Source organism: Anopheles marshallii, chromosome X (assembly GCF_943734725.1).
Source record: "Anopheles marshallii chromosome X, idAnoMarsDA_429_01, whole genome shotgun sequence".
NCBI classification, from domain to species: domain Eukaryota; kingdom Metazoa; phylum Arthropoda; class Insecta; order Diptera; family Culicidae; genus Anopheles; species Anopheles marshallii.
The window spans coordinates 13572216-13593755 of record NC_071325.1 but is presented as its reverse complement, the minus strand read 5'-3'; the positions used below and the strand labels follow the sequence as shown (position 1 = coordinate 13593755).

At 42.5% G+C, this 21540-nt stretch overlaps 1 protein-coding gene across 1 annotated transcript; it reads right to left on the bottom strand.

Annotated features, from left to right (window-relative positions):
• Positions 1-1312: 1312 nt before the first annotated feature.
• On the bottom strand, positions 1313-19596 carry LOC128708956 (leucine-rich repeat flightless-interacting protein 2). The gene is made up of 6 exons (XM_053803941.1): positions 19510-19596; positions 3940-4236; positions 3018-3381; positions 2794-2946; positions 2550-2734; positions 1313-1423 (listed from the first exon to the last, which is right to left on the bottom strand). The coding sequence occupies exons 1-6, from the start codon at positions 19594-19596 to the stop codon at positions 1313-1315; spliced, it is 1197 nt and encodes a 398-aa protein (XP_053659916.1).
• Positions 19597-21540: the final 1944 nt, after the last annotated feature.

The window sequence follows — 21540 nt, the reverse complement described above, 5'->3', positions numbered from 1 at the left end:
CATCGACGAAATTAGTTACACTAAAATCTATTTTTTTGGATGGTAAAACAGCGCACGGCTACTTTAGTAACTCAAAGAATAATAAGAAGTGTGAAATTGTTTGCCTCATTCAAGTACAAACTTTTGCAGAAATATATTTTAACAGTCCGAAGATAAATGTTTAGAAAAGAAGTAATATTCGCTATAGTAATCGTATTAAATACGCTTTACTGTACCGAAAAATATAATAAATATTTCTAACAATCATCGTCGGACGGTCAAAATTTATCTATGGGTGTACTTTATCGTCTTGTTGACATTGTGTTATCGTGTTATCATATGGAGCCAATCGTATTCTGCCTGATTCATTTATCTTTTCATCGGATTCGTTTGTTTTATAGCTCACTCGCGTTGTTCTATCATCCGAAAAATCACGGTAAAAGCTAACTAACGTCCTTATTAGACCACGCTAATGAATCGCCTATTATAACTTTTAGTAACGTGTAACCCATATGATGTAGCGCGCTGGTGTGATCTCTCTATCGCAAAATGGCAGAAGCGGGGGATATTTTGTAAAAAAAAGGAATAATAAAGCATTGCCTAAATAAATAAAGATCGCAGGGAGAAGGGAATACAATACACACATACGCCGATTCAGTACTTGAGTGCGCGGGCACGCGCAATTTGCACGCATTTGCTCAGCAACCAACGCAAACGTGTCACGGCGTCCGTGAAGGTGTTTGCAAGCTGACAGTGCATACAGAAGCTAAAACCGAAACTTGATGTGCTTGGTGAAATAATAACGAGTTGCGCTTTTAACAATAGGCAAGTAACCGCAAATATCGTACCTTGCGCGAGTAAAATAGTAACGCTACCGAGGAAGAAGCTAAAAGCGAAGTTTCGACATGAATCATCTGATGCACTAGCTTTTTTTTGTAACAATTTATCATGTCTATGTGGGTGATCGGGTTTGGCGTCTTTTTTACCTCACTTTGCTTTTATCAAATGGTAAAGGAATATTTTACACATGCGCCATCCAACCTTTTTTATTTACGCTTCAATTGGGCGTAAAAGCGAACATATACCTAAAGAAAATCATACATCATGGGTCGCGGAAGGGGAAGGGGAAGAGGGAAAGGGGGCTTGCGAATAATGTGTTGGTTTTCTTGTTTTTTTGGGAATGATGGTCCTGCTAACGAAGCTGTATACTAGGCGCGGCTACTAGGATTGGTTGGTAGGTTTGCTAATTGTTTGTTCCCATGTGCCGATCCTCGACCGTTCCCCGACTCGATCGTCGCGGATGTTGCTGGTGACTGGGGACACTTGACTCCTATCATATGTCCTTCAGTATGGTGCTCTTGACGTTCTTAAGCTTGTCTAGCCGCTTCAGCAGATGGTTGTTCGATGTTTCTAGCTCCTCCAGCCGATCCATGGCTTCGCGGTTCTGTAGGGAATTGCAATATATTAGACTTGCTTCACACTAAGCGTGAACAGCCATCCTTATCTTCAACGTTAGTTCAACAGCATTAAAAATGATGAGGCGTTTTAGAAACAATATAATAACACACTGTTCTGTTGACACGCGTTAACACACGAGAACAGAAAACAACGCTGCCAAACAAAACGAATGTACGAATGTGATTGGAACGGTGGATCGAAGTGGCTCAAACACGCGACATCGCACAGTTTTAACCGGGATGGTTAACCGCGGAAAGTTAATAGTAAACGGGAGCGTTTCAATTAAATAGAAAACAGTAACAACAAACCATAAAAAACAACTTAACAAACCATGACTGATTGGTTGAATGAAAGGTAATGATGGAGACTAAACAATGCAATGCACAGGTATGAAAACAACAAAAAACAACTGAACTCTCGAAAATTATGAATTATGAGAATTATTAACATCTTCACTCTCGCCAGCAAGAGTAAAGGTTTCATGACGATTGTTCGATGAGCGAAATGTATGTTTCTTTGATAAATTTGTATAAGCATCAAAACAAAAAACAGTTCAATCGGGAAAAAAAACTTTCAAACGTTTCACGCTAGTAAAAAGGGTTTTGGGGATACCTTAATCAACATACCGTACAGTAGAACAAAAGTTTAATTAATACAACTTTGTATGATATATATTTTAGGATGCGCACGAATCCCATGGGAAGAGACATCCGCTAAGATGAACTGGCTAAACATAGGTCGCCTTCGGAAGACACACCTTCATAAAAGGTACCTATGCTAAACCGATGGCAGTGGTTTTTGGCTTGGATAGAAATGGCTCAAAGAAATGGACGGGTGCGATGTCGACGGGCGGATATTCACTGGCAGTGACACTCGTCCCAGTATTGCGTAATGATTGGCTTTAAGTACACGCACCCCCACACACCATCATTAGCCGAAAAGACAAGAAAGAAAGACAACATTCAATACATCGTTCGAAACGTCTGTACGACTGGTTTCGCTCTGTATTATTGCATCAAGAAGCGAACTAGTAAGTAAGGTAGCAACCTTACAAATATCGGGCAGCGAAGAAGATAGCACTGATAGGCAGACCGCTGGCGCTTATTTCTTACCTCTCGCTGCAGCTTTCTTCGCTCAATCTTAAGATCGCTTTCGGCTTTCTCTGCCGCCTCGGCAGTGCTCTTGTATCGGATCACCTGCGTTTCCGAGCGTGCCAGACTAGCCTGCAGGTTTGCGATCTCTTGCTCCGCCTTCTGCAGCTTGTATTTATACTCCGTGATAAGCTTGTTAGCTTCCCCTGCGGAAATAAGATAGAATTAATATGTAATGCCACCAGCAAAGACGGGATGTACTCACGTTGCGCATCTTCATAATCATCATCGACCAGCGAACCGTTCATAGAGGTGTATCGTCTGCCCTTGCTCTTGATATCGTTCAGCTGTTGCTGCACTGCCTGCAGTTCCGTCTGCAGTTCATGCTTTTCGGCCGCAAACTTCTTCAGTCTTACGTCTGAAAATATACAAGGCAAACAAAGCATTCGTTAGCGTTGCGCATGGGCACCGGGTGCGTTTAGCACTCACCTAATGAGCCGGGAACAGATTTGAGCAGTTGTGCGTTATCCGCTGTGACTAGGGCGCGGTGCGCATCCGTACCATCCTCATTCTCTACCGTTACTATTACTAGTCCGTGCTGCTCTATCAGCGCATCACGCTCCTGAAGCTGACCTTGCACGAGCTTCAACTCCTCGCTGAGTTTGTCGTTGTTGCGCTTCAGCGCCTCCCGGTCCCGACATTTCTCCCGATATTCACGCTGCAGCTGCGAGTGTGACTCCTCAACCTCCTCCAGCTTGTCCTTCAGAAGCTGAATGTGATAGTTAAGCGAGGACCGTTCATTGTCTAACTGAGCGTTCGCAATCATTGCTTTGCGGAAACGCTCCTCCACGTCCTGAAAACATATAACGAAACGTATGTTTAAATGTGATAGACATAAACCGGACATCTCCGGAGCTAATTGCTGCAGTCGTCGTCGGGAACGTTTGTGGCATATTCGGACATCTACCAAAACTTTACTCAGCAATAGACCGTCCTAATCAACGTTTATCTACTTCAGGGTGGACCACAATACTATAAATCAGATCGAGATATGGAGGAGCATACATAATTACGGATTCCCCGGGAAGATGATTGAGATATTGAGGACTACTGATTAAATGACTGAAACTCAAGGACTTAAGAATTGGGTTGAGGATCCCTGCGACAAATTAGCTTGTGATGTATATCTGAGCTACAGAGTAATAGTTGACGATGACGATCTTCAGATGGAAGAAAACTTCTGTAATTGTTTTGGGGAAACCCCGGAAATGGAGCAATTCCATACGGGCAAAGCGCTAACCACTAACCTAGAATTTTATAAACGTTTACTACTGGGAGGACTCTATGAATACACCAAATATAGCATATTGCTGATGGCAGAGATGCAGCCAGAATCGACTCTGGTACTCACTTTCAGCTCATGCCGAAGATCGCGCAGGCTACGGGCTTCCTCCTCTAGGGAATCCTCACTGTTACGGCGGGACGACAGTGCACTGCCACGCGTCGCTGCATTCTGGGCCAGTATGCGGCTGGTGCGGGGCGTGGCAACCGTGTTGGCCGGTTCGGATAAACCGATCGACTGCTGCTGCAGATCAAACACCCGGTCGGCTGTTTGCTCCAGCTCTTTCTGTTGCCGCTCCAGTTCTCGCATCCGTATTTCGCGAGCCTCTGCACGTGCCTGGCGCCTTGCTGCTAATCGCGCCTCTGCCTTTATGATGCGATGCGCGAGATGAAGCGATGGAAAAGAAGAATTAAAAAAAAAACTTGTAAATAGTAGCCAAGGCGGACAGTATTCGCTAGCAGGCACAAACGACACGGTAGGCACGTACGGTATAGGATGCGAAATGGTAGGAAGACAACGTTTACCACGTATATATGCGACACATAATTAATACTACGCCCGTTTATAACAAGCGACTGATAGCCGCGACAGAGTGTGCTAGAAACGCGTGCTCTAGATGAGCATCTCCCAGGGTGAGAAGATGAGTAACAGTACAGATTAGCATACACAACACGACTGGGCGAAGAATTTACAACTATAACCTTCACCAGCATGAGTTCACAGAGCGTTCGTGTGGAATTGATCAACCTGAAAGTGTTCTCTTTCAGACATTCCGTGCCTTCAACGAAGTGTAACCTGATACATGTTTGATTAGACACATGATACTTCCAGCGGATGCCAGTTACGTAATGCGATTACATTGGTTTGGTCTTTGAAATGTTACAAGATCTGTCCTATACACAAAACGAATCACTATTACCACAGGTACAGTGACACGTCCAAAGTGGGCTCTATGAGCATAAATCTCTTAACTCAGTACACCCAGCAAATACGACACAAAAGCGGTGATGGAAGTGAAAATACAGTAGACATGATGGGGAAGCAACAGAATCCAATGAAAGACGTACTACCAACATTTAACCTCTTCAGCCACGCGATTCGAAAGAAATTGTGACATAGACAAAGGGCAACCCCCCCCCCCCCCCCCCCACCTTCCCCCTTCCCCGCGTAAGCAAAACCCACCACCCACAAGTGCACCCTGCAGTCCCGTGCGGATTGGCGTTAACGACGGACGATGCTGCAAGCGTACGGTCGTAAAACGCTGGATCGCCAACAACCTACAATGTCACTAGCGCGCTCGAGCAGCTCCACAAACGCTTCGTCCTCCTCGGAACTAAACTCATCCCCGGTGTGCGAAACCGACAGCCGATGAAACTGCCGGTGGGGCTCGTAACTGTGCAGCGGATGCGAACCGGGCTGGTGGGGATAATCCGGATCCTGCAGCGACGATGAGTCATGGTAGCTATCGCTCCGTACACTGCTGCTGTTGCGACTCGCATCTCGGGGCGGCTGCTCGGGTGAAGACGAACCACTGGCATTAGTGCAGGGGAAGAAACGTTCGGCATGGGCCGCAACCGGCACCGAATCGCGGTTCACATCGAGTGCGCTCAGGTTGAGCAGTTTCTGCAACGAGGGCTCACCCTCGAGCGACTCCAACGCTAGCTCACTGTTGGCCAGCTCGTAAATATCTCCCACGCTACTGCTATTGCTTTTGCAAACACCGTCACGGGTGGAACCGTCACTGTCGGAGGACGCCCGAATATGTCCGACACCGTTCCACACGCTTTTAGCCCGATCCATCTCGGTGGTCACTATTTCCTCAATGCAATTTTGCATTATGGTCTTTTATGCTCACCCTCACGAAAACGATTCGGTACGTATTTGTTTCAGTTTGCAAAGGTTACACCACACAGAACAGAATTTGTACACGATGGAGCGGATACTCGGTCCGGTCCGTGATACTCAACGTTGTTTGGGCTTCTTTCTTTCGAACATCAATACCAGGGTTACTTTGATCGAGCAGCGTACTTGCACGGTTAATCGAAGATGTCATCGGGCAATGTTTTGACAGTTCGGTTGTACCGGGTTCCGGATTTGAATTGACACGCACGGATAGTGACGGTTGAACTGTAGTAATATAACGGTGGATATTGAGGTGTTTGAAATAATCGTCCGAGGGTATACAGACGTGCAGCGTCAAACTGGGACACCTCATCCATACGCCCACGACATGGTTCCGTGGTGAGGTAAACGATGGATCAACGACGAACAACCCTAAATGACACACAAATGCGCCCGCATGCACTCAAATTAAGCTTCACAAACTGAACTACAACTAGATGAAGTCTCCGGTTCATTACACTACAATTGTTTGTGCACGGTTAGATAAAGAACCAGGGCACTGTGCAGGTAAACGTAACTCCACCGATCGACCGAGAGCCCACGGATAGCGAAAACCCCGGCCACCAACGTTCGCACCGTGCGGCAAACGGTGTTCAAATGCCGACTAGCTTCGGCAGTTCCAGGCAGCGCGTGCGAAGCACGAACGAACAGTGGAAGTGTATGCGAGTACCGACCGCACGATCCGCGAGCCCGAACAGCCCCCGAATGGGGATTGAGTGTGTGCGCTTCGGTTGATCTTTGAAGTTTCCCGGTGCGTCTGTGTGTCTTGTCTCGTGTCGGTGCAAAACAAACATTCCTGACGGAGCGCGTCACCCGCGGTACGCAGCTGCACTGAACAATGGGCTGAAGATCGTCGAGCTCCACTTATCGGAAGACCACACCATCTTCACACCCTACTACCGCGCTCGAGTGGACATTTTTCGCCATTCAGGCGGTATTAAAATCGCACACTATTATTTACACCGTTCTTCCAGCTGCAATTCATTCCCGGCACAGCCTTCGAGCGCGAAGATCTGCTCGTGGGAAGTACCTTCGGACATTAGGAATTGTACGAAAAGACGTACGAAGCTAAGAGACAATGTAACGGAGATTTGACATTCGCCGTGGTTATTCCCGATGGTGGGGATATAGATTGAGATTTAGAAGTCGTATTACGTCAATCATCAAATAAGTGACGAACAGAGACAGAACAATTGCCTACGAAAGTCAGCCGATGGGTATACAATATGACTAAGAGTCTAAAAGAGGGTAAAAAAAAGGTGCTGGTGGCAAAAGGGTTGGAGAAATAAACAAAATAAGAAATGACAAGCAAACGATCCCGATGAAGACTTCACAGACGACGAACTCCTCCACAGTATCCCACACGCGCTAGCCACAGCTATTGCTGTAAAGTTCAATAAAATATTTTTCCCAACATCTTTGCCATCAATTTATTGACATTTGTCTTCAACAAGAATATTCAAGCAATAAAAAAAATCGCAACCATACATAAGCCTCGTAGTCTTGTTTTTCTTGAGCTGCAACTAGCAAGACTTACACCTCAACTTCAGACAGATGAGTGAGATTTAAAAAAACAATAGAATTTTATATCGAGGACCAAAGCTGTTAAACGGTCATGTTGTGCTTGTAAATGCTTGTAAAAGGCCACACACAATACCCCCTTTAGGTGAGTGGAGATGAACGATCACAACAATGGTGAAGGTGGGAACCGTTCCCATGGGTGAACAACAGAATGAGATGAGGTTTAACGAGAATCGGGTTGAAGTTCCGTCACTGTAGATTGGCGGTGGGGGAACTTTAACTTCATTTAAACTAGAGCTTCTAAACATCTGAAGTAAGCTTTTAAAACAGAACTGGAACATTTTAAAATCCAGCTCGATGTGGGCGTATTTATCATATTCCTCCGGTGACTTTTCGTTTGCAAAATTTCCAATCGCATAAAGCAGAGAGAAAAAAGCAAGAGCGAACCGTACCAGTTAGGTTTCTCCCCATGCTGGAGCTTTTTGCTATTGTTGTTGCGAGCGTTGCATATGAAGCTAAACCAAAGGCATTTAAGCTGCGCGCATCCTAGTTTTCCAAACCCACCATCGGAGCCCAAACGAATTGAACGCTGCAAGATCCCAAACCTTCACACAGGCACACGATCTGCATGATGCTGCTTTACATGCTCTATTAACTCGCTATCGAGCAAATATGTAGGTGTGGGCTTTTGTGTGTTATTTCCAACGCTAAGAAATGCGCATTGCTTTCTACCTCCGATGCACCGTCCATTGATTGGCACTTTGGCGCATTCGATCGTGGCTCACTAAGACGGTACACCACGGGAAATCTGTTGCCAATCGGAGCGAAGAACTAATCACCGACAACATTAGGGCACTATAAGCTTTAATGGAGTGAACTTCAATCGTTGAGAATAGACAGGAAATACAATTGCCGTCATCATCAAACAAGTTTGATAGCTTTTTGATCTTCATACATTCATAAATCCTCATAGAGTCCATGCATCGTCAAGATCCGTGAATGCTCATAGTTTCTCAACGATTTATGAATCTTTTCGGAAGGATTTCAAGATTATTGTTATTCTTTTTGCTACTGAAATAAGAATGTTTATACAGATGACGTAATTATAACCACTGCTAGCATTCGGCTGTGTAAACCGATCAAGCTGACTTTTTGGCTAGTAACTATTTTAGTTAAGAATTCGTTCAATATCCCAGAATTAATATTCCAAATTCAATCCAATCTTCGAGGTTTCATGACTTTTTTAAGACTCAAACTCTGATTTGAATGATTTCTTTACTAAAGGTTCATATCAAGCTTTCTCTAAAGATAATATCATTAAAGATTCATTCACATTCTGCTCAAAAGATTAATGAAGAATAACACTGATTGCATTTAGTAACGAGAGCTATCACGAAGCGATAAACAGGAAGAATCGCACAATGTGCCAATGTAGCTATTTGGGATACTATGGATGCCAACAGAATTGCCTCGTTTAAATTTTAAGTTGATAGTTTGAACTTTTTTTATTATTTTTTTTTTTCGTTAGAACGGTCTGACCGTATCGACTTATTTTACCACGTAGCCGAATAGTCAGTCTTTGCTACGGGGGATTGACCCGGATGGGATTTTGGTCCAGTCCGTTCGTGTGAATACCGGCGCCGCTACCATCATGCCACTGGGCCGCCCCATAGTTTGAACTGTTAGGATTAAATTAAAACAATATCTGATGACCTTACCCGTTATTGGGATGTATAACGAAGTGAAAAGGAGCGTGTAGCCTGCCTTTCAAAATCAAATTAAGTGTTAAGACAAGTGATTTCAACTAAGGTACTTTTAATTTCGCCACCGAGTCCTCACATGAAACCATACGAAGAGATATGAAGTGAATTGTAGTGATAGGTGTATTCATGAAGATTCTTGAGATTCATGAATCAGAATAAATCCTTGAACTCAATACATTAATCTGAATCTCTAATGCAAAGATTCTTGAATCATCTGAGATTTATGACTTCCACCTCTGAGGATTGATGAATCTTTTGACAGTCGATTCCTGTTTGAAATGACTCCTCTCTAAAGATTTATGTAAATGACTCTTCTTAAAAGATCCATTAAGTACAATGCTTATCAGTCGATCAAAAATACCACAACTGCAACAGCTGAAAGACGCATTCCGAGGTACTTGGTCTAATGTTGTTCCAGAACATTGATTTACTCGGTATGAAGTTCTAATTGATTTCATTAAAAAAAAACAGTAGGTGACAAAAAAAGTTACATGGTAGAAGTTGGGTTTTTAGAGGCCTGGTTGGCATGATGGTAGTGGCGCTGCTCTTCACACAAACGGACCGAACCAAAATCCCATACAGGCCAAACCTCCATTCGCCCATGGCTAAATAAAGTCTCACAGAATGCCAGAAATGGCAGGCTTAGACCTCTTGAGGTTGTTGTGCAGATAAAGAAGAAGATAAATTGAGAGAAGAAGAGAGTTGGGTATTTGTAAAAAAGCAAGTCCCCGAGATACGCTAGCGAACCCTGCATAGTGGACCACTAAAACCCGAGAAAATCCGCATATCTCGAATGTTCAAATCTGCGAATTAAATACTTCAAAGTTACATAGTTTATACATACACATTTATACTTCAAAATTACATAGTTGACTTCCTTCTCTGCACTTAATTTATTCAGCAAATCAGGCGACTTTTTGAAGGAATATATTAAAATAATTTAAATTTTTTTTATACGACAAAGGAAGAAATTTTCGATCACTTTTATACTGTTTTGCTTAGATTTTGTGCAATAAACTAACTAACATGTGTCAAATTACCAAAAACCGCGTACCCCCGAATCCGCGAATAAGAGAGTATCTCGGGTACTGACTGTTTTTGCATAAATCACCTTGACTACTTAAAGGTTTGTCCAGCTATCGAACGTTATTAAGCAAATATTGAAGCGTCCGAAGTAATTTCTATTTAGTCAACAAGTCCTTTTCTTCCTACTCTGTACAGCTACTAAAATAATCAATATAAATGTAAAAAAAAGCAAACGTTTCATTCATTTAAACATTTATGTCAAATTTTCTTTTAAGGAGACTTCCATACCCCTGAAGAAAAAACATGAATTATTCAGGAAGAATGTAATTAAAAATTTGAAAGTCTAATTTTTAATTATATTTTAGGTTCGTTTGGCTGGACACTTGCGGTGAAGGTAGATGTTACGAGACAAAAGTAGGTTAAGGAAAAGTAATGAAAGACGCTACACAACAGCTATGATCATTCTGTCATCACGAACTGGATGACGATCGTGCTGAGAACGTACGTATTCCAGCATACCACTGTTTTAAAGACAACACCAGCTGGCTTTCAAATGCCGACAGACAGAGGAGGAGATTAAAAAGCTGGCAAAAGATACGTGTGGTGAAAGGTACGCTTTCATCCCACACTGACCGCCGACGTCGCAGTGGTGTTGTTGGTCAAATAAAGCTGCCAATGTAAATTGTCAACACGTGCAAAGAAAAAAGGTAAACCCACACGATGGTGGTGCTTATTTATAGCGACCGGGGAATTGCATTCGAAATTGCATTTCCTTGGCGCAAAACCGACGCAAACGAAAGCGCTGCTGGTCGTTTCCTTGCCCAATGTTACTCACGTAGCGCCACGTTCCCTTCACGGCTAGCCCTTTCGGTTGACCGGCCGTTTCCAGCTCGAGACAGTCGCTGAGCGACGGTCCGCACTGATGCTGCACCACTAGCTTGCTGGCGAGCGAGTTTTGCTGTGGCTTGAGCTGCACCATGCTGCACCGATGTGTGACGTTTCGCAACGGCTTTGATTGGAGATGGGTTGGAAGATTGCCGAAGCGAGTCGAGCGAAAAAAAAAACAGTCTGCAAGGTTTCGTTATACACTTCCACAGCTGGCACGCATCATATGCACAATCGAGTCGATCCGATAACTTATTGTCACACCGCACAAGAAAACCCGCTAATTGCCCGATCTCTCACTATCTTGCGAATTTTAGCACTTTGGACTATGGTTTTTACACGGCACCAGGGCACTGGGCACTCACACCGAGTAAGCAAAGCCGCACACCACGCGGTAGAGCAGCTGACACGCACGCACACGCGTGTCGCTCCTTCAGGCACGAGGACAGAACAGCAGCGTTGTACCGTGGACGCGTGCACTACGTTCGGTCAACCGGGAGCGACTGCTTGACGATCCACGTTTTGCCGAATGACTACACCTCTCTCTACCCTAGACACCTTCAATCCTGCGTGGCAGCGCCCCAATGCGCAAGGAGACGCATTTCCGTTCCGACCGCAAGCGTTCGTCGCACTCTACGCTATGCGAGAGCAGCGCAGGACGATGTCGCAGCGCGACGGAAGCGTGACAGCAGCGATCCGTCTGGCGGGCGCGGATTTGTTATTTTTGGACATCCGTCGGAATGGGTCGCGCCGCCACGCGTGTCTTGCGACGACCGGCATTAAGCTGCAGCTCGGAAGTGTGCATCGGCGCTGTACATGCGTGCGTGCATGCGTACAGCTGGGGGGGAGGGAGCGAGTTTTGGCACTCCCCTGTAGGGAAGCCGCATACGATCACGATCAGGCAACGGCATCGACCTTGTTCTGGTGGCGATGCTCAGACGTAGCATACGTCGCGTAGGAAGAGAAGAAAACGAAGTACCAATTTTCGCAATTTTCCATTTTTTCGCAAGGAAAGAATTATCATTAGCTGTATTTTGTGTTTAGTGCACAACAAGTATTTGTCTTCAATGTCTTTAAAGATATCCCCATATCTGGTAACGTCTGGAATATCTCTCAAAAATCCACATTAATACACCAACGTATAATAGAGTTAAAGCTAGTATTGAATAAATCTGATTCAGATTCACGAATCTGAGTGAATCTTTGAATTTAATGAATCAATCTGAATCTCTTTCTAAGATAAGTAACCCCCAAAGGAGCCATGAGTCCCCCACCCCAGGTCATTGGTTGCCCAACTCCCATTTCGCTTAGCACCTCCGAACGGTTTGAGGACTCATGAAACTTTTGAGAGTCGATTTCTGATTGTTTCCCAGAACTTGTAAACTAGGTTAACTGGGCACTTTTCTCATGTATTTTAATCTTATTACATTCGGTTTAGGGAAAAAGAAGTTCATGATATGGCTTAACATGTTTTGGATTATCCGAATTGGTTCAAATATTGAAATTTGCTATTTCAAGGTAGCTTCATAATGTTTCTTTCTTAGAAATCTTGCTTGTTATTGGTGAAAAACTAAAGAAAAATGTTTTTTTTACGAATTTTCTCTCGATCCCAACTTCCTATAAGTCAATAAGTTTTGCAATGCGAGAAAAAGCTGGTAATTACTTGCCACCCAGTTTCGAGACAGTAGGTCTACTGGTTGAGACTAAAATCCGGATCTGTTGTGTGTCGCTCCTTGAATTGTGACATACCAAATAATTTCTTCCTCTTTTATCTTAGTTAAAAAAAAAATTAATATAAAATTAATATTATTACGAACCGTTTATCATTCAAGAAGTGTCAGTCTAAAATATATTATTTCTCCCTCTTTTCTATTGTTTGAGATGTAATTATAAATATATTATATATTCTTATACATAAATTTCCATTTCCATTATTGTGTTGTGTTCAAAGAGGGATCCGGATCGGGTTCGGAGGATCGATCCCAAGGCGGATCCGGATCGGCCGGATCAAATCCCACATGGGAGCAATTTTCCTCGTCACTAGCGTAATCTAGCGTTGTACTAATAACAGTTGAGATCAGAATTTAGCGTTTATTCGTATGGAAGCAACTCATAGTAAATAATTCACCCTCTAGTCACACCAATTACACTTTTAGTTGCTACACTCCGCTTGGACCACAATTGTTTCGATACAAAATAGTTGTATTTAACCTATTAAAGACGTCCTATCACGGTTAAAGGTTAAAGGTTTATAAAATGGGTCTTTTCCATCCCGTTTGGTCAAGAATTTGCGGATATAAATTCGATCCATAATGTTTTTGGAGCTAATTGGAGTTGCACCTAAACATTTACCATCGTTGGGTGAGTGGTTGAAAACTATGCCATATTCGTTTTTTTGGGGTTTCTGAGCGATGCTACGGCTATCAATATGCCGGTCAACTGCGATTGTACTTGTAACTTCGAATACAGCGACAATTTAGACAACAAAACTGTCTGTGCGAGGTGCATCTTTAACTTTAAAAATTATTTAATGCATTTTGTATTTTAAATTTTTGTTAATTTTTTTTGATTAATTAATATCTTTTGATGTGAAATTGAATAAAAAAAACCAACAGGATCAACTGGAGCGAAGGAAATTCTTGCATATCAATGAAAATTGGCTATTTTCTATGTTTTCTTAGCACACATCGCCATCTTCCAGCATCGTCGATCGTTCGCTTATCGTTTATCGAACCCCAATAGAAAGGAAGTGCTGGAAAACAATACGGATGCTGCACCATCTGTCAACGGGCTGTCGTCGTTTTGTGCTCCCCTTGGAACTGCAAACAATAGCAGGAGGGGGCAGGACAAGCGTGGAAAAGGGAAACACAAAGCTGACAGATTCCTCCGGAACCAGATTGATGTGTCGAACGTCCAGGTCGGGCAACGCTACCGAAACCCGCGCGCACGTCACGACACGCCCGTCTATCTTTAGCGCGCGAATCAGACGATCTCGTGTGACGCCGGGCCGCCGTGTCAATGTTTCATCGTTGCATCGGTTTCATTCTCGCCCTTCCGGTTTAGCGCATACCGGCACCCCTAAGAACGCATGCAGGCACGCACACCCGGATGATGGAGAGGGCGCCGCCAGAACGTATGTCGAGCGGACTCCTTTATAGGTGGCCGTCGTGTATTATGGGTCCAATGCAATGCGTCTAAACGAATTGCCTTCATTCCCCCCCAGGCGGATGCCCTGGAATGGGACCATACGTATCGGCAAACAAAGGAACCACTCGATACCGTCCATATGTCCACATATGTCGGCTGATCTTTATAAAACAATTTGGCTGCCAATGCGCGTGTTTGTGTGTTCCTTTTTTTTCGCGTAATTGTTACCCATGTCTCATGAAGCACAATAAATAGAATTAACCAGTTGGTGGACGACCGCTGGAGTGCAATGTCTGGTAGTGAGCAGCAACAGGGGCAAGGGAAAAGCGCAACATTTCGATGCACTTCGGCGATGGAGGCACGCATTTTCCTCCCCGAACGCCACCCGAAACGAACGTTCTTCTGGGAATGGTTCGACCCCGGGGGTTGAAGGTTTAATTTTAGTCACTTTTCACCGTACAAAACACGTGTACGTCGGTGTCGGAACAGTAACAACACGGCTAAGCCCGGCGTCATTTAAATCTTGCCATTTTTTTGCCTCTCTCTCTCTGTTACGAAGCTTGTTCTATTTTGCACAAAGTTTGATTAAAGCGAAGAATAGAGTTTCCATTTTTTTTTCAAATGTTTTGAGGACGTTTAATAAATGTATCAACGCTCTTTTACTCCATGGGCTTTTTGCGCCGTTCAGGAGTCTAACGACAGCGGGAAATACTTCGGGTTGATGGCTACAGAACTACTTTCGGTCAGACAGATAACTTGTAAAGTTATTTGTACCGTTTGTAGACGAAAATTATAACATATACGAATTTGATATGCCATTATGATATGTTTCATGCGGTTTGTGTCCACAGTTGTCTCGTTAGGTCCGATGTAGCGCTGCTTGATAATAAGACCTTACCTTTAAGTATTCTTTTAGGCACATGTATGTCCAATGAAACAGACGACGAAAAACTTACTGATGTCTGATCAATCAAGCTACGGGCAGAATCACTTTTTTGGGTGTACACATTGAGCCTTTCTTTTGTAATCGAATCGAAAAAAAACTCTGGTCACTGCTTCAAAAAGAACTTTCGCTACAATTTGAAAACAATTTTCCTTTAAAATATTATTGCAATTCTTACAAATGAGCTAAAACGATTTGAAGATCACCTTACCAACAGAATACAGAGGGTATCGTATTGAATAATTTTACTTTCAATCCTAAAGAAGATAAGGTAGGAGTTCCTCAAGGGAGTGTATTGCTGTTGTGCATGTTTTAAAGCATTGTTGGAGATCGCTTTGCCGATGACGCAATTATTGGTATCTATGGAAGAACGACACAAAACATTTGATAACGAAACTCTTTCATCTGAGGGCTCATCCAATTATTACGTCACGCAAAAATTGTCAATTTTCGACCTCTTGCCCCTCTATTGTAACAAAACGTAACACTGGACGCAAACATCGCAGAACATTCTTCAATCTATACAGCTACGACAAGCACACGATATTAACAATGTTTGTTTACAGGCAGTCCGTATCTTTCATCAATATATTTGTCATAATTGACAGGTACCATATTAATTAAACAAAGGCCAGGTTCTGGATAAGGATATCAATTTCCGGAAGACTCTTCGTATTCAAGTCCTCAATCACCACTAATTCCAAACGTATGAACATTACCCATTAAACAGTACCATCACATGAACATTAAACCCACTTCAAAAGCTAAAGAAGCTCTATCTATTAAAACCTATTCTATTAGTAGTAGTAATCTATTAAAAACGAGAATCAAATTATTTATCAGCACTATCAGCACAAGTGTCCATTTATTGCGTGGTTGTCTTCTGTTCATTCTCATTATTCATACACATTTTTGACACATTTGGATAAAACACAGATTGAAAGGTTCTAAAAAAATACAATTGTATAACTAATTTTGTTGGTAAAGTAGTTTTAGTGACTCCATACTCCAGTGACTAGTTTAGGGTGGTTATAAAAAATTGCATTTTGTTGGGAAAGACTGGTTAAACTGAATTGATTGAATGAATAATTGAGTGTCGATCATGGAACTCAGCACCATTAAAATCAACTATTTTCGCTGGTATGCTGACTTAAAACACATCCATACAAGCACCGATCATGATGCCGCACGTTCTAGTTGTCGAAAAATTATTATTTCCCCACCCTATCAGTGTAACGTAATAATTGAATGAGTCCTGATAGCATATTTTTGTTTTAAAAAAATAGTTAAACCCACAACAATGGGATATTATTTTATTTAAATGGTGAATATATCGATGTGATCTCAGTTGAGAATGGAGTAATCTGAGTAATAGTGAAATATCTTGAAGCAATAGTGGATGATACATTAATTTTTACTTCTCACGTCGATAATGTTGTTTAAATAATGGTTCGTAAAAGTAATGTTCTTTTAAGAATAATAAGTGCCTTAAATTTGGAAGACAATTGATTTTATTACTAACGATATTAAATATCTTGCAATGGATGTCTATGCAACAAAGGATAATTTATTTGACAATTGCGTTCAACTAAAATATGCTTCCTGCCGAGATACATGGGAGAAATAATTATCCATATCGATGAGGATCATATGCATATAACACGGAGAGTACATTACACAAAGTCTTCTGATATCTCACCAAGGCTTATGGTAAGACTGACATAATTGACATAACTATAATTCCCTCATTACGTCGCAGGCTTCTTGCAGTAACGACAGTTTCAATTGCTATTTGAAATATCTTCGTTACTCTCAAGCCATTGGGCAGCTCACCAACTGGATGAGAGGTAAGACTCATCATCATCATCACATTAAGTGTGAAGTCAAAGATGAGAAAAAATATTATTGTAATGCTAGTTTGTTTTTTTGCTATTTTTTAAAATTTTTAACATTCAGCACATGAAATACAAACTTCGAAAATTACTCTGCTTAAAGACTGCAACAAGAAAATCTTCAAAATTCCATAACAACGCTACGGCGATGAATGGGAAACCCCATTCGTGAAACATTTCTTAAGGCAACGGGACATTCTATTTTTCCCGCTTCCGGCTGTCGCAGACAGGGATTATACTGACACTAGCCCGGTACCAATGAAGCGTACAGCAGCAATTTACCATTTTCCCTCGGATTCTGTTTCACTGCCCTCCGGTGCATTGTTTTACAGCGCCTGCCTGCTGTCCCCTCTACAGCACGTGCAAACCCGGAATGCCTTGTGTGTGTGTGTGTGTGTGTGTGTATTGCTGTCAGTCAATCGTTTACCGTTTGCCCGGCTACGTTTAGACGCAACATCTGTGCCCTCTAGTAACTCGTACCGATTCTCCTCAAGCGACAATGTGACAAAGATCGATTGATCGTTTGCGATGCATAGCTTAGCGGGAGGGGGAGATTGTGTAGAGGAGTGGGGAACCGAATGTGACGTAGGTTTTCCGGTTCCGTTTTCCAGTACATTGCTGCTACCCCTTTGCTTGCTTAAGCCATGGAAAGCTTAGCATAATCGTTGCTGTTACTCGTTGGAAAGCTAAAATGCGCAACGCTTCAACTTCAAAACACTACTGTGCATAAGCCATCTTATCTTGAGCCCTTTGGGTGGATAAGTAGCAAATGTTCCAACTCAGCGCAACATCCGCCATGGGTCAGAAATCTTTACGCGACCCTTTTTCCGGTCTGGAAAATTACTTTTAAAATATCCCTAAAAAGAAGCAAACGGAACATGAGTTTACATCAGTGAATAAAGTGCAAAGCTGGTAGTGTTTATAGTTTACCATCAACAAACTTCCAATTTATCGATGCAACCTTCAAACAGCCACTGCATGAATAAATCGCAACCAAATATCAAATGCCACCCATCAGATATGCGTTATCAATTAAATATCACCTGCCACCCACACGCCATACATGTTAAACTTTTGCCAGCGATAAGCAATAACGCCTTACGCCGTAACTTGCGAAAGAAAAATAACGTTCAAATGTTCAAATAAACACCATTTTCAACGGCAATTGAACATACGCTGGAAGGAAATAAAAATAAGGCATAATACACGATCGTTCACCCGCGCCCACCCAACTCCCACCCGACATTAACATTCGAATGGTAAATGCGACGAGGGTGACCGTAGCAGTAGTGATCTTTCACCCTGATTTTGGGGAACTTTTCACCCACCATTAACAATCCACGCAGCATACAAACCGGACGGAACTGTTCTGTTCGACCCCCTCTGCCAAGACTAGTGTCGGTAAGGTAATGGTTGAAGGTAATTTTTCTTGCACCCTTACCATACCCGAATTACCGTTGACGCGGATTGCGGATGGAAATAGAACAATTTTCCTGCCCAGCAACAGGGGCACCCGTGGGCAAATAATAGCCGAAAAAACCGATTTCCCGCAGGCCGAGGGGAGAGGAAGGGAGGGGATTGGGGGTTGTAACGTTCGATCACTATAAAATCAATTGCAACGCGGGATGTAGTGAAAGCGGGAGTACAACGGAAAAAAGACAAATAAACGATCATTACCAGCCGGCAGTATGCTTATTGTTGTTGAAGATTGGGCAAAAACCGAGGAAGAAACAGATGGCTGCCCTATTTGGCGGGGATGCATTTCGTTTTTCCAGCATATTTCGGAAATGTCAACGCGTCAAACTACACCGAAGAAAATGAGACGATAATGGTGGGTAATGCGTTTCATCGGCGCGCGTTCGCTCGCTGCAGCGTACATCTGCTAATGATATTTCCGAACGATGACGAAACATTTTTACGACGCTCAATTGCTCAAAGATCCAGCACGCTTACTGCCCGGCAATTGCATACGACATAAAAAATGCATTTAGCCTTGTGCGTGTGTGGAGTTTGGAAAACATCCGCCCTTAAGTAGCCCTGTTTTGCTTACTATCGGCCCCAAAAGTTGGGTTCGGTATGCTCTTGGTGCATTAGTAGCAGCCCGATGGAGCTCGCATTGCCGGAAGTTCCAAAAGTCATCGGCAAGAAGCATAATGATCCGAAACAGTGTATGCCTGAAGGATTGCCATCCGATAATCTGATTTTAACTTCACCGGACGCAATCATCCAGAAGAATTGCTCACGTGGGGATGTTGACGTTTGCTAAAATAATTCCAGCAATTGCTCTCTCCTTAAACTTCTTGCGGGACCTTGAAAAAACTCGATTCCTTAAAATGACTCCAATGCTTCACAGCTCAATGCAACTCCAATTGCATATTATTCTAACATCTTCAGTCTCAATTATAACCCAAATCGTTATAGTGCACTGCAATGTATACCATTTTTTTTTACAAGAATGCTGAAATTGAGAGAGTGTTATTGAATCTGTTTGCTTCGAATTTCCGAATGGAATTCGCATGCAAGAACGTATCACCTACAATGTCAGTGTGGTCAAACTTACCTCCTTTGCAATCTGATCAAGCGCCTGATCTTCGGCATTGATTCGCGAATTGCCGCGACGCCTCCCACCGGCACTCGGACTCTCCATTTCGTTGTCTGTTTTATTGTGTGGCTCAGCGAGTGATGCTGTTGTGCGTTTATGTTGCTGATTGATCGATGCCAAAATACAAGAAAATTACGAAATGCAACAGCTAGTGGACAGCGGATGGCAAGGGTACGTGGTTCAGTGTACTAGTGGTGTGTAGGTTACGCCGATGGATGGCCCACGATTTTTCTTGCGATTGCACGTACGGACGGTAGAATCAATACTGCCGTGTCCAGTAACATCCGGCCCGCCTAACCTTCGTCGTAATGATGCGCAATCTTCTCAGCACATGCACAATACTAATGCACAAACGTTCCGAAACCCCCGATCGATTATGGTACAAACTACCTTGTCTATTAATAGGCCTAAGCGCTTGGCAGCGTCACGGAAGCACAATAAGGACACCAAAAAACAAACAAGACCATAGATAATATTTACTCTCAACAATGGCAATTTACGGTACAAGTCATTCTTTAGCAGTTCTCCACATTGACACCGGGCGGTAACACTGATCACTGTTTTATGTTTACTATGGTTCACTTTACACTGTTGCTTGCCTAGCATCCACGACATTTACATAAACTATTAATTTATTCCGATGCCACTATTTACCGGGTGGTATATCACACGCTTTGCTTGCAACGTTAAACATACAAAATTGATACAAATGCACATTCATTAAAAACTGTACACCGAGTTGTGTGTTTCGAGTGTGAAATGCGTACATACCTTACACGATTGCACTGAATTTTAGTGACATAAACAATATCGCAACATAATTTACAATATCACATTGTATGTATTAATCGCACACGTCACATTTACACGCACCCTACAGTGCTAAAAAAATGCATCTACTACATGGACGTGGGTACGTAAGAAACACTAAAAAAGTGTAATCAAATTAATTTGCTTTGCTCATGTAAGGCTACAAGGCATATGTGTTAATTGAAGCAAATGCTATTCCAGTCGATCACGAAAAAGAAAAGAAACGGTCACACATCTTCACTGTTCGTGTTGCAATTCATGTTTAGTATCCGGCACGTTTACACGGTTGGGGATGATGATGAACGTGTTCGATCGGTTTTTTTATTTGGGATGTCAGTACAGTAGATGTACGGTCCAGTGTGATGATGATGCATGTTAGCGTGTCGCAACGGCAAGGAACCATATTGTTATGAAAATAAAAAGGGGAAAAAATGATCTTTTAATGTAAAGTTCAAGCGAATGTTGCTGATAAATTTAGGACACAATTTGTTCGAAATGCACCCCTTAATTTGTTTACGCGTTCGATTGCAATACTTCATGCACAATAAAAGCGTTTTAAATCTAACGTATGCATTTAAAAAAAATGGAAACAATTTGAATTACGGTTACGTTATTCTTGACCACTCGAAAAATATTGTTTTACTAGAACCTACAGTCGCTCTTTTAGTCAGAGTAACTGTTAGCCAGATTTGACCCTTCTACATACTATAATCTTTTTCTCGCAGGTTCACTGTTTGACCGAATGCCGAATGTAATTGACGGGTAAGAAATTCTTGCAAAGTTTATACGCTCTGGTGTGACGCATACAGTTTGAACAAAGCTTCGAAAGCAGTCGCCTTCCACTTTCCGTAATAACTGTAACAAATTAACTCAGAACATTTTCAAACTTTAGTTGTGTATAGCTATAGCTACCATATATAGAATGATGATGGGTTCTCCGTAAGGTGGCAGGGAACTCGTAAGAAAATTTGCTGACAATTTTTCTTTTTTTATGCATACGTTACACTGTTTAAAGTAAAACAAATCGAGCGCAATGCTTCATTTGCTATGAGATTTAGATAGTAATATAATAGAAATATAATGTTGTTTTTTCTTAAATAGCTTTTCTAGCGCCAACAGATGTTTAAAAAGACAATCTAACTAAGAAATATACATTCTCTTTTATTTACATCGCAGTGT